Source organism: Protomyctophum parallelum (assembly GCF_964188405.1).
Source record: "Protomyctophum parallelum genome assembly, chromosome: 12".
NCBI classification, from domain to species: domain Eukaryota; kingdom Metazoa; phylum Chordata; class Actinopteri; order Myctophiformes; family Myctophidae; genus Protomyctophum; species Protomyctophum parallelum.
This window is the reverse complement of record NC_139712.1, coordinates 36000796-36013231: the sequence shown is the minus strand read 5'-3', so window position 1 is coordinate 36013231 and position 12436 is coordinate 36000796. Positions and strand designations below refer to the sequence as shown.

General features: G+C 42.5%; 1 protein-coding gene across 1 annotated transcript in view; it reads right to left on the bottom strand.

The window, feature by feature from the left end:
• dipk1c (divergent protein kinase domain 1C) overlaps window positions 1–2361 on the bottom strand; it is a 57143-nt gene extending 54782 nt beyond the window's left edge. The window contains exon 1 of the mRNA XM_083778778.1: window positions 1538–2361. Coding sequence (XP_083634904.1) covers window positions 1538–1780 — 243 coding nt within the window. The 5' untranslated portion in view covers window positions 1781–2361. The remainder of the gene's footprint in view (window positions 1–1537) is intronic.
• Between the last annotated feature and the right edge of the window lie 10075 nt (window positions 2362–12436).

Sequence of the window (12436 nt, the reverse complement as noted above, 5' to 3'; positions counted from 1 at the left end):
AACATTTTCATGTCAGGGACGCCCCCAAAAATATATATGTATTTGGCCACCGACCCCCATCTGAAACTATGTTGTTCCAGGGACCCCTCCAGAAGCTCCATGGAGACTTGAATTCATGGATATTTTTTGTAGTTCTTGTGGCAATAATAATAAACCAATAATTTGATGACCAGCAGTGGTTCCCTATGGAGACAGAAATAGTCTCCTTAATGTCTCCATAGGGAACCATTGCTGATCATCAAATTATTGGAAGGAAAAATGAACTAAAAAATAAATCAAGTCGCCATGGGGTGAGTAATCAATAGAAAAAAGAAACATTTTGGGGGTGAACCAAATCCCTTTAAATTCAGTGGTCTCTGTACTAGCTAGGCCCCCTCCTGTCCCTCTACACTAGTGAAGAGAAGACTTCTGAACACCCGATTCCTTTCCACGCAGGTGACAAGACGGTATAAATAAGACAGATTAGACCCTCACACTACCACTTGCTGGAGTCGCATGCAGCTGCTCAAGAGAATGATTTCTTCAGGAGACCACCCTCAGGCTTTCCCCCTACAGTGTTTGATGTAGGGCCTACACCAAACATCATCGGCAAAAATAACAGACAGAGGCAGAGAGAGACACACATAAATAGAGATAGATGGGGGAAGAGAGAGAGAGAGAGAGACACACACAGACAGTTCTACTTCCTGTCAGTCCTTATCAGATGTTAGATGAGATCACACAGCATGCTTTAGATTTATTGACCCAAACACTTGTGTGTGTGTGTGTGTGTGTGTGTGTGTGTGTGTGTGTGTGTGTGTGTGTGTGTGTGTGTGTGTGTGTGTGTGTGTGTGTGTGTGTGTCCATGCATGCGTGCGAGCACTTAACCACCAAAGTATTTTCTGACACTATCTGACTGCACAATGTTGATGCAACACTCACGTCTCGCTCCTGGCAAAACACACACCCAAGCACACACAAGCACACACACATGCGCACGCACGCTTAGCTAAATAAACATTGGGTTTGTAAAGTGTGGTGCATGGTAGAGTGATTCAGTAAGGACCAATCACATGAGACCGATCTTAATAGCTGTATAGGTCTGGATGAATGGAAGCTGTCTTCATAGAAACGTAGCAGACAGTGACACCAATGCATACATCACATACATACGGTTGTAATACACACACACACACACATGCATGCGGACGCACGCACCTGCGTGCTCCAGGCTACCATTCCATTGAAAATGAATGGCAGCCTGTATAGCTTTGCCAGTGTGTGAGCGCAGCATACGTTGTGTGCAGTAACTCGTGGACTCACCAGAGTGTGAGCGCAGCATAGCATTGTGCAGTAACTCATGGACTCACCAGAGTGTGAGCGCAGCATAGCATTGTGCAGTAACTCATGGACTCACCAGAGTATGAGCGCAGCATAGCATTGTGCAGTAACTCATGGACTCACCAGAGTGTGAGCGCAGCATAGCATTGTGCAGTAACTCATGGACTCACCAGAGTGTGAGCGCAGCATAGCATTGTGCAGTAACTCATGGACTCACCAGTGTGTGCAGGATGGTCCTACTGCGGTCCTCGGTGCAGTAGTCGGACAGGATGGTCCTGTGGACAAACACCAGGCCGTTGAGGAAACACCAGGAGCCGAACCACAGCGCTGCGAACAGCAGGGTGCCCCTCCGGGACCACATCCTCACCCCCAGCCACCGCAGCACGTACAGGCCTCCTCCTGCCCCGCCGCCGCGGACCCCCGGCCCTGCCGGCGGAGAGGGGGCTCCGAGGGGTGCCATGGAGGTGCTGGATTTCGTAGAAATTTGTAATCCGTTTGCCGAAAATGTGTTAAATGGGTTAGCAAATAAGGGGTAGAAAAATATGTAATCAAATAAAATTGTTGTATCACTGGATAATGGTAGTTTTGAGCCCAAAAAGTGGTGTTATACCATGAACGAGAGAATTTGTCTTCAGAATGTCGCCTAAAAGTGACTTAAAGTCCTTCTTTCCAAGTCGATAATAACTGCAATAAAATAAAGCTTCTGTTTTGACACAAATTGTACTTGGAGGTCAACATCAAGTTCTCCCCAGAGCAAGAAGGCAAGCTCTATTGGCTCACTGGTAAAAATGTCAGCACTTAATTGCGCAGAGGAGACCCGGGTTCAAATCCGGGGTGGAACAGGGAAGTCACAGAGCTTAGCCTGAGGGTCACTCCTCCTTGGATACGATCCATCCCATGTAAGCTCCAAACACTGAGCTTCCATATCCACGACACCCAACGGTCATCGAGGACATAATCAAAACGATCCCAGTAATCCATGTAATCCAAACGGCTCTGATTATGGTGTTATGATGCTTCTGTACAGTATGTTTCATGTTCCGTTACACGATCCACAAAGACTTGAGATCCCTGCAAAAAAAGAGTGTAATATCAGTTTATTTTTACTTAAAAAGTAGCAGTAGCACAATGGAGAAAAACTCTGCTACAAGTAAAAAGTCCTGTATTGAACATTTAGTAAAGGTGCATATTGGTAAAGTAAGACGCCCTGAGGGCGAGTGCACGCATCACATTGAGTGTACAGGGTTTGATGAGGTCAGATCAACATAATGTCAGAACAGGTCAGCTCCATATATGGAGATCTAAGGGTGGCAGCAGGGGCAGTGTCTTGAGTGTACTGTACATGGTTTGATGAGGTCTGGCCATATATAGAGTGTGTCTTGAGTGTGCAGGGTTTGATGAGGATGAGGTCAGATCAACATATGGAATGTCAGAAAGGGTAAACTCCATATAGAGATCTAAGGGTGGCAGCGGGGGCAGTGTCTTGGTTCATTTTCGGGCCTGTTGAGAACTCTACTAATAACTTTGGGGCGGGCCCGTCTAGAGTTTGAATGGACAGGTATCAGTCAAAAGGGAGAGATCGAAGAGGAAGGATGGTTGAGGAAGGATCAACATATGGAATGTCAGAACAGGTCAGCTCCATATATGGAGATCTAAGGGTTTGAGGTCAGATGTAAAGTTGTGTGACACAAGGCGTGACACGACACACTGACTGACTGACGGGATGCAGGTTTTCATAGTAAACACGACCTACCGTCGCAATCAATCAAAGAATGCTTACAGTTTAAAAGAAATCGCTGCTCACAACGTGTTGCATTGCAACGCGTTGTGACCTTGTGAGTATATTGGAGATCAGCTATTTTCGAATGAAAAGTATAAAATAGGGATAAACTTGGGGGGGGGGGGGGGGGGTTCCAGGTGGTCCCAGGTGGTCCCAGGTGGTCCCCAGCTAAATGATGAAGAGTTGGTAACCGTCAAATGAAACCAGAATGGACCCTTATGGCTCTCAAGTTTTAAGAGTTAATTGTTAAACATCTGCATTACTTAATTTACGAGAAGTCTACACAATTAGTGAATGTAGAAGAATTATTAGTTATTATGATCAATGTTTGCGTGTTATCTCTCCTAATAATAATATTAATAATAATAATAAAACTTTATTTGTATAGCACCTTTCATGACATGGAATGCAGCTCAAAGTGCTTTACAGAGCATTGGAGAAAGAAAGAAAAGAAAAGCAAGGCATAAACATTAAAAAATAATAGCAGTAATGCAATACAGTGAGGACATGAATAACAAAACAAATTAAAAGATCAATTAAAAGCAAGAGTGTAAAAGTGGGTCTTGAGCAGTGCTTTAAAAATGTCTACAGAGGCTGCCTGTCGATGGTATAGTGGGAGTTTGTTCCACGCCTTCGGCCCGGAGAAGCAACAAGCTGCTTCCCCATATTTATTTGTTGCCATTTTAGTAAGTAATGGTGCCAACATCAATTCAGCATGGAAATGTGGACATATTTCGTTTTGGGCCCGCAAGGCTAAATCTCATGGTGGTCCGTGGCTCAAATCCACAATAAATAATGGGACTTGGCATGAAAACCACTGATCTGTGAACTGAAGATTGAAGCAACATTTAATTTGTGTTCCTGCACTGTTCATATTGGAAGTCTGCCACGTGCACACACATGCACACGCCTACACACTAACACAGCACGACATGCACTCATATAGAGACAGCATACAGATGCATGCAGTACACAGTACATATTTGCACGTTTAGACGCACACACACACACACGTTGACTAACGAACAAACAGACTGTGTCAAACACACTACCTCTTACACACTGTGTGTAGTGCACAAGCACGCATGCACACACACACATCCGCACACACACACACACACACACACACACACACACACACACACAGCTCTGGCTGTGCTGTCCTGATGTCAACTCCTTCAGTCCAATATCAACTTCTGTTGGAATACACACGACTCCAAATCACAAGTAACTTTAATTGGAAGTTGAAGGAACTGGAAATATTCTGGTCTGGTGTTTGTTCTTTTGTTTGTTTGTGTAAGAAAAGTGACAGTGTGGAAAATGCAATAGCTATAGGGCTAAATTAATATTGATCGAAATCCACATTATAGTGGAGTATATAATAATAATATATCAGAAAAGATTGCAGCGATTTGGGGCTGCTTACATTTACCAGTCTGTCACTCTGTGTCCCATGACTGCCTCTGAAACTCAGCTGTCTAGACTTGTCAAATATGTCCTTAGAGATGTGTCCTTAGATGTATCCTATCTATGGATGCCCTTAAATGTCTCCTTATCACAGCTTGGATCTGTCATTCAGAAAGAATGTTTCATTTCAACCTTTGACACATGTTTCCAGCTCTGACATTTGATATCCCATGAATTATTTCCACCGAATCCCACATTTGAAAAAGTCTCAATGTCTAAAATAATGTTCTGCCTCATGTCCAGTCTTGCCAAAAGTTCAAAGTCTCTCAAACTACCTTTTTAAACATTTAAACGTGTCACTCTCTCTCTCTCTCTAAGTGATGTCATCCGCCAGTAGTCTGACATCATGTACTGTATTTGGTGATTAGGATTATAATTTAGCCAGAGCGTCCAAAACCATGAAGTCATCTCGCTTCTACTCTGGGCTCACACAAGTCTCCAGGGGTCTGCCGGAGCTGTTGTGCACTTCTAAACGTCCTTTCCGTCAACAGCTGTCTCTCTCTCTGTGTGTGTGTGTGTGTGTGTGTGTGTGTGTGTGTGTGTGTGTGTGTGTGTGTGTGTGTGTGTGTGTGCGCGCATGCGTGTGTGTGCGCGCATGCGTGTGTGTGCGCGCATGCGTGTGTGTGCGCGCATGCGTGTGTGCGCACGTTCTCTGGCAGTTAATGGTCATTTCGATGCCAGGAGAATTGCAGCAACCAACAACAGTACGCTACTTAAGTCAAAATACCCTGTTACAACTAAAAGGCCTGCATATTTCAACTTCAAATTAAGGCATCAATATTAACAGTAGACAATTACAAATACTACATTTGTTTCCAGATTTGTCATGCTCTTTCGAAAATACGCTGTGAGCTTTTTTATTTTCGAATATCAGAAGTAGGGATGTCCCGATCAAAATCTTTTGCTCCCGATCCGATTCCGATCACTTGATTTTGAGACATACCGATTTTTCCCGATCCGACCTTTATATTTTATACACTTTATACACTTATGCCATGTGAGAAATGTATGTATGTAGAAAAAACACCATTTGCATAGCTTTGGCTATCATTCAGAGATAGATAGTAGGCCTATAGGACATTATCATATCATGGGGGTTGCATTTGTTTTCATCATGGGTCTACAGTATTTCACACATCTGTGAATGTCTTTGTTGCATGATCTTTGAGACCAAGGGCTCCATTAAGCAATTCATATAATATGACATATAATATTACAGTTTTATGAGCTGGGGGCTTGTTGTATGTCATATTGCAATTTTGGGCATGTTAAGAAGCGCTTTCGACATCCCGTGGATTGCGCAAAACGGCCTTGAATTAGTCATGGGTGTGTTTAAGGCGTGTTTGAGACGTACCCAATCAACATTCTCTTTACCAGTCAGCTGATGTCACATACGGAATGCGCACTTTGGGGATCGTGGTATTACATTTCTTCAGGCTGGCACCATAGAAGACATGACATGACTTTGTCACATTTGGGTTAATTATTCCTATTGCACTGCATGCTGTCACCTTTATGCCTCAAAATTATTTGTTTCTATTGAAAAACACCAGTAAAATAACGTTTATTATATTTTATTTCATTCAAGTCATGATGAAGGAATGAGTTGAATGCTGCTGCTTAATGCTGTGCCTGTGGCCCCGATGGTATATTGTCTTCGCTCGTAGCATTTTATTGAAGACTTCCCAAGGATTATGGATATGTTTTTATTTATTTTTAAGGTTGAGAAATGAAAGAATTATGGCCGTTTCTAATCTCAACATTTTACAAAAAAAAAACGAAAAGAGGCTGTTGCCATGTCTCATAGAAACAAGTAAATAGGTCTATAAAAATAAGCGCATATAACAGGGGTCTGTAACCTATTTTAAATGAAGTGCCATGTTTTTATTTTCTAGATAGTGAGTCTGCCATATCCAGATTAATTTTAATGACACCACATTAAAATAAAAAAACATATTTTGATTGTCCACAAATATAAAGTTCTTCCTTCTTTTTAAATATTTTCTTGCACATTGTTATAATGATCATTATATATATCCCCATGCAGTCAGAGTTCATAGTTTTAATGAATGAATGTGATGCATTGTGAGCTGGTATAGATCTGCTATTTTCAAAAGTAATCTTGGAAAAAAAAATATAAAATTTTTGGATTAGCCGTCCTTAGTTGGGCAAATGCATTCATCTGGGGATCCTTGACATGGGAATGTGCTGTGTGAGGATCACTGGTTTAAACAACATTAGGAGAAAAGCCCAAATAACCACTTTAGAAACAAGAAAAGCAACCACAACTAGTACAACTAGTCAACTACCAATATTTACAAGCAACTTTACAGAAAAAGAAGCCGCTTATAATAAACAGACATGGCAACACTCCAGCAGCCTCCCAGAGCCCTCAAGTGTAAAATCAAACAGTGCTTTTTGCGTTTATGAGGTGGTCAGACCCACGTCTAATCGTTATGCACTGAGTGTTTTTAGGTCAAGGGGCTTAATAGCAAATTGCGCAAAGCGAAAATAATTAATATATGGACACTCCCACAATGCTAAAATATTCAGGAACGCCGTATGCCATGTGTGTGCGTTCAACACGGGCCGATATGCCTTTCATAATACGATTGTGCACAGAGCGAGGGCAATTTATGTATTACCCCATTGTAAAACGGATCTTCAAAATGGCACCCCAAGTGTTTGCCACTGCTGGAACTAGTGCCCAGGAGGACAAACATCAAGCATAAACATGACAGTTTTCACAAAATATAATTTATACATCTTTCTTTGAGATTTACATTAGACACAAGCCTATTTAGACACTATTTTATTGAAAAAAAAAAAAAAATTATTTCTCCCGATCCTGATCATTTGAAAATGACATGATCGGCTCCAATTTATGATCACCCGATCCGATCGGGACATCCCTAATCAGAAGTATAAAATATGGTTTAACTGTATGCTTTGTAATGGTAAACTAAACCGGCAAAGTAACTAGAAACTAAAGCTGTCCACTAATTGTAGTGGAGTAAAAGTACAATATTTACCTCTGAAATGTATAGTGGAGTAAAGTATCAACAAAAATACATCAAAATTGTACATAAGCACATGAGTACATTTAATTTCCCCCAATGCCAAAGAAGAAGTCCTTCAGATAATCAGAACTGTTACTGCATGGTTGCTTTGTTTTACTGCCTGCTTTCCAAGGTTTATGTATCAAGGTATTCTTTCTTGTTGTGTTTTATAGTATGCAAACATATTTTAGTTCATTTGACATTGTAACAACATTGTGACTTACTGCCTGCTTCCATTCCATTCTTCTTGTGTTGTACCTAATCAGGCTTGGTGTCACCGTGTCGGTGACTGCTTACAGTTAGAGGTTGAGTTCGGTAGAACTGGTGAGAGGTGTTGAGGTGATCCTAGTTGCTAACATCAGTGCCCCCTGAACAGAAGGTCAAAGGTTCAGCCGTGGGCCGCGGCCTGCACGTGTCCGTCATCATCCCCGCTAGATGTCCGGCTAGCAGCTCGAACCACATGGTTCACGGAAGGTCCTTCTTCTTCGCCCGTCTGGTTTTAGTCAAGACACTAAATCCGTTAATGAGAACCTGAGACCCGGGAAAGACCGCAAAACCCCAAACCAGGGGTCGAATGTCCCTGAACGTTTTAACTCTTTGAAGAGCTCAGAAGGCTGTGCGGTCCGGTGTGGGTCGCGGCAGCGCGCGCTCCGCGTCTCTCTCAGACAGCCGGCGGAGCCAAAGGTCCTCGAGGGTTCTGGAAGTCATTAGAAGGTCCTTGATGTGGTGACAGCAGCCAAGCGGGGGTTTTAACCTCCAGATGAAGCTTTCAGTCGTCTCGCAAACAACAACACTGCGGCCGGCTCTCGCATCCCTTTCCAGTCTTTAATGTCTGTCAAAGAAAACTAACACTGATTGTCTCTCAAACAAACATCAAACTCTCTCTCGGAAACACAAACAACAAAAACACGGTCCTGGAAAGGATCGTCTCCTGCATGTCCTCCGAGTCCTCTGAGACGTGTCCCATCTGTCCCACCCTGATATGTCATTAATGTCCTTCACGTCCCACCCTGGGACGGATGGCGGCAGACGGATGTCCAGCGGGTGATGGCGGTGCGATGATGTCACAGTAGAGCTGTCAGGTGCAACAAGCTTCCTCAAAGGCCAGCTTCATTGATTGAACTTCTCCTCCTCACACTGTTGAAGTCTTTGCCATAGCTACAGCTTGTTGAGTGTGTGTGTGTGTGTGTGTGTGTGTGTGTGTGTGTGCGTGTGCGTGTGCGTGTGCGTGTGTGTGAGAGATGCTATAGCAGCGTCAGAGACAGAGGTAGTGTAGCTGTGCTGTGTGTGCCGTCATTCCCAGCAAGAAAGGCTCAGATTTCCACCTCTGCTGTTGCCTCTCTCTCTCTCTCTCTCTCTCTCTCTCTCTCTCTCTCTCGCTCTCTCTCGCTCTCTCTCTCGCTCTCCATGCTGGCTGAATGTCTGAAAGTGCTTGGCTAGGGCTGGAGTTACGAACGGAGTCTCACGCTGTGTGTGTGCGTGTGCATGCTCATCGTCTTTGCTCGCTCAGCTCCATGCTGCTTCCTTCCTTCAGCCAGACACACACACACACACACACACACACACACACACACACACACACACACACACACACACTGTGTGTGTGTGTGTGTCTTCTGTGACTCACTCCATAAAGTCTTCTTGCCACTCCTTTATTCTGTCTGTCCCTCTACACACACATTCTTATGCTACTGTATCTCTCTATTTCTCCTACATGGTCTATCCTTCTATCCTCTCTACTTTTCTCTCTTTTATTAACTCCTTCCCTTTATCTCTCTCTATTTTCGCGATTTCTAATGTTCTCTCTTCTTAACCCCCTCTATTGTCCCTCTTTCACTTCTCCTCTCTCTCTCTCTCTCTCTCTCTCTCTCTCTCTCATAACAACAGCCCTAGGCTCAGAGGCATGTCGGTAATCGTCCCGTTTGTAAAAACACAGGATAGTAATAAAGTTGTGCAAACACAGCAGTGCACATGCAGTGCTGCCAGGCTGTGACCGCTGCGCTGGCACAGCTTTGATGTGTGCAGCTATATATACAGTAGGGCACTGGTTCCAATCCCTGGTTCCAATCCCACCCTGTAGGTCAGCCATTCACAAACCTTTTAGCCCGTGGCCCAAAAGATAAATTAGACAACGCTTCACTTCGTGCCACCTTATGAACTTGTTGATATTTTCACTGCTTCTTAATCATTTGTTTTCTAATTTATGGATTTAAATGTATTTCTTCATACAATTACTGGGGGGAAAAAATCTTTGAATTTGGTTTTCAATTCATGATAATCTTTTTTCTTTTTTTTAGGAAATGTTTTTTTTTTATGTTTTGAAATTATAATATTTAAAAACTAAATGTAGGAAACAAAATATAACAAGGGACCCATAAAAATGGGTCCCGACCTAGTGTTTAGAAACCAGTGCTATTGGAACGGAATCTAATGAAATATCTAACGAAAACTAAAATAGTTTATTTTTTATTTTTTATGATGGCGTCATTGTTTTGAACTTTATCTGTTTTGTATGTGTCTATGGAGTTAACATTACTATAATAGACCTCCAGGTATGTGGTTATAATATGCACACGTTTTTTACTCGAGTTGTGACCCATAAAACTTGTTCCGTGACCCACAACTGGGTCCTGATCCACTGTTTGGGAACCAGTGGTCTCTCTCTTTGTGTCTCTCTTGTTGCTCTCTTTCTCCTTCATTCTCTTCATACACTCGCCTATACTTCTTCTCACCGCCTGCATGTCTTCTCATTCTCCCTCCCTCGCATTGTGTCCAGACTCCATCCCTCACTGTGAGAAGATGACATCGACCTACGCATGCAGGATTTATGCCCCCGTGCAGCTTTGCAATGACATTTTTGAGTGAATGCGTGCAAGCGATGGATATATAAATAGGAGGAAAGAAAAGTAAAATAGAGACAGTGTGTGTGAGAGAGAGAGAGAGAGATGCAGTATACTGCAGCAGAATCAGGTGTGTGTGTGTGTGTGTGTGTGTGTGTGTGTGTGTGTGTGTGTGTGTGTGTGTGTGTGTGTGTGTGTGTGTGTGTGTGTGTGTGTGTGTGTGTGTGTGTGTGTGTGTGCGTGTGCGTGTGTGCATAAATGCGTATGCATGCATTGCGCGTGTGTGAGAGTGAGATAAAGTAAGTCACCATCTGCTCAGCGTCACATTGAGCTCAGAGGTCTTAATTAATTAACTAATTAATTAATGCATTAATTAATCAATTAATTAATTAATTACCATTTATGTCCCCAGCCCTATTCTTCTTTCTCGTTAGCATTATCCACTCATCAGTGGCTGCTTGTTAAGGCCCCTCATTAACAGGGAGCCAATCGTTTAGGCCACCCACCCTATCACAGTAGATAAGACTTAATTTAACATACTCAGAAATAACTGACTTTGCAAATGTTCCTTAACGAGGACACAGCTTCCACCTTGAAGTTAAAAATCCACCCCCTCCCCTGTCTATAGCCTATAAGAGTTTAAAGGACCTATAACATAAAATTCAACTTTTTCAATTTATTTTGTGTTTTTGGGGCTCCCATAAGTGGTCTCTCTCCCCACAAATAACCAATTTTGAACAATCAGCTTTCATATAATATACTGTAGGTGCTTTAATGGAAATTGCTCTCAGGAACAGCTCAACTGATTTTGGTCTCATCAATGTCACCCTACTTTGTATATTTCCTCCTTCTTCAGTCTTCAGTTTCAAATTTGCATTTCCACTTTGTTTCCAATGTCCACCATTGTTGATTTTCCAAGCTGGCATGGAATGGAAACTAATCTGTTTTTTTTGTTGACATTGTGGTATTGCAGCTAAAACTGCTTTCAAAGTCCAGAAAGAAGGCCTGGTTATATCAGAGTGGTGATTGAGGCTCAAACCATTAGAAATAACTTTGATGGACATAGACAATATGATATTAAATATTAAAAGCAGTTTTTAAATGCATGTTATTTGCGCTTTAAGAAGTTATTTCAGGACATTTTTTTTAAAGCCCCCCAAATTTGCATGCTTTCTTGAAATGGACTTTGCACAGCCCGAGGTCATTGAATAATTCAGCGGAATAAATACATATATTTGCATGGGAGACATTTGATCTCAGACAGGCTCGCTTCTTATCCCACTTTGCTTTAAATATAAACAAATAGCTTGACCTTGAAGCGTTGAGCAGAAACTTTGCAATGAGCCCGTTCATATTTCGGTAGAACTAGCTTCTGATTCTCCAGTTATTTGTAATATCCTTCCTGCCTGCCGGCCAGGGTGAAGCTAGCCTATAGTACTCAGTGAAGTTTGACAGTTGGTAGTGGAGCTAATGAGCTTTGTTACATCGTCATCTTCTGGTGGGTTGGTGTCATTGCATCAGCTCTTTCTTGTTATTGAAAGAGTGCAGCCTAGTATACTATTAACCACTCTAAACCCCTGAGGCAGCATCCATATTCTGGTGGACAACCATTGCAGGAAAATAGTGGATTATACAAGCTCACAATGCATCGCAAACACTAGTATGCGTTGTGAGCAAGTGGATAAAGGAGTAAGCTACTTCACCCATTTGTTCCCTATCAATTACACACGTCATCGAATTATGGAGTTTTTCAGTTTCAGACTTATTTAGACTCCTGATGCATATTGAACCTTCAAACCTGTCTCAGCTTCTCCAGAGAGAAGAAAGGCTTTTGAAGCGCGCCATACGAGTGATTAGTATATTATGTGGAGATCTCTGTATCTGTCAGTTCTTAATTGTTCCTTTTATGCCCATATGGAGTTCCTCAATGTCACCATTATGTCGTCCATATATTGGTTGGATTGGTTGGA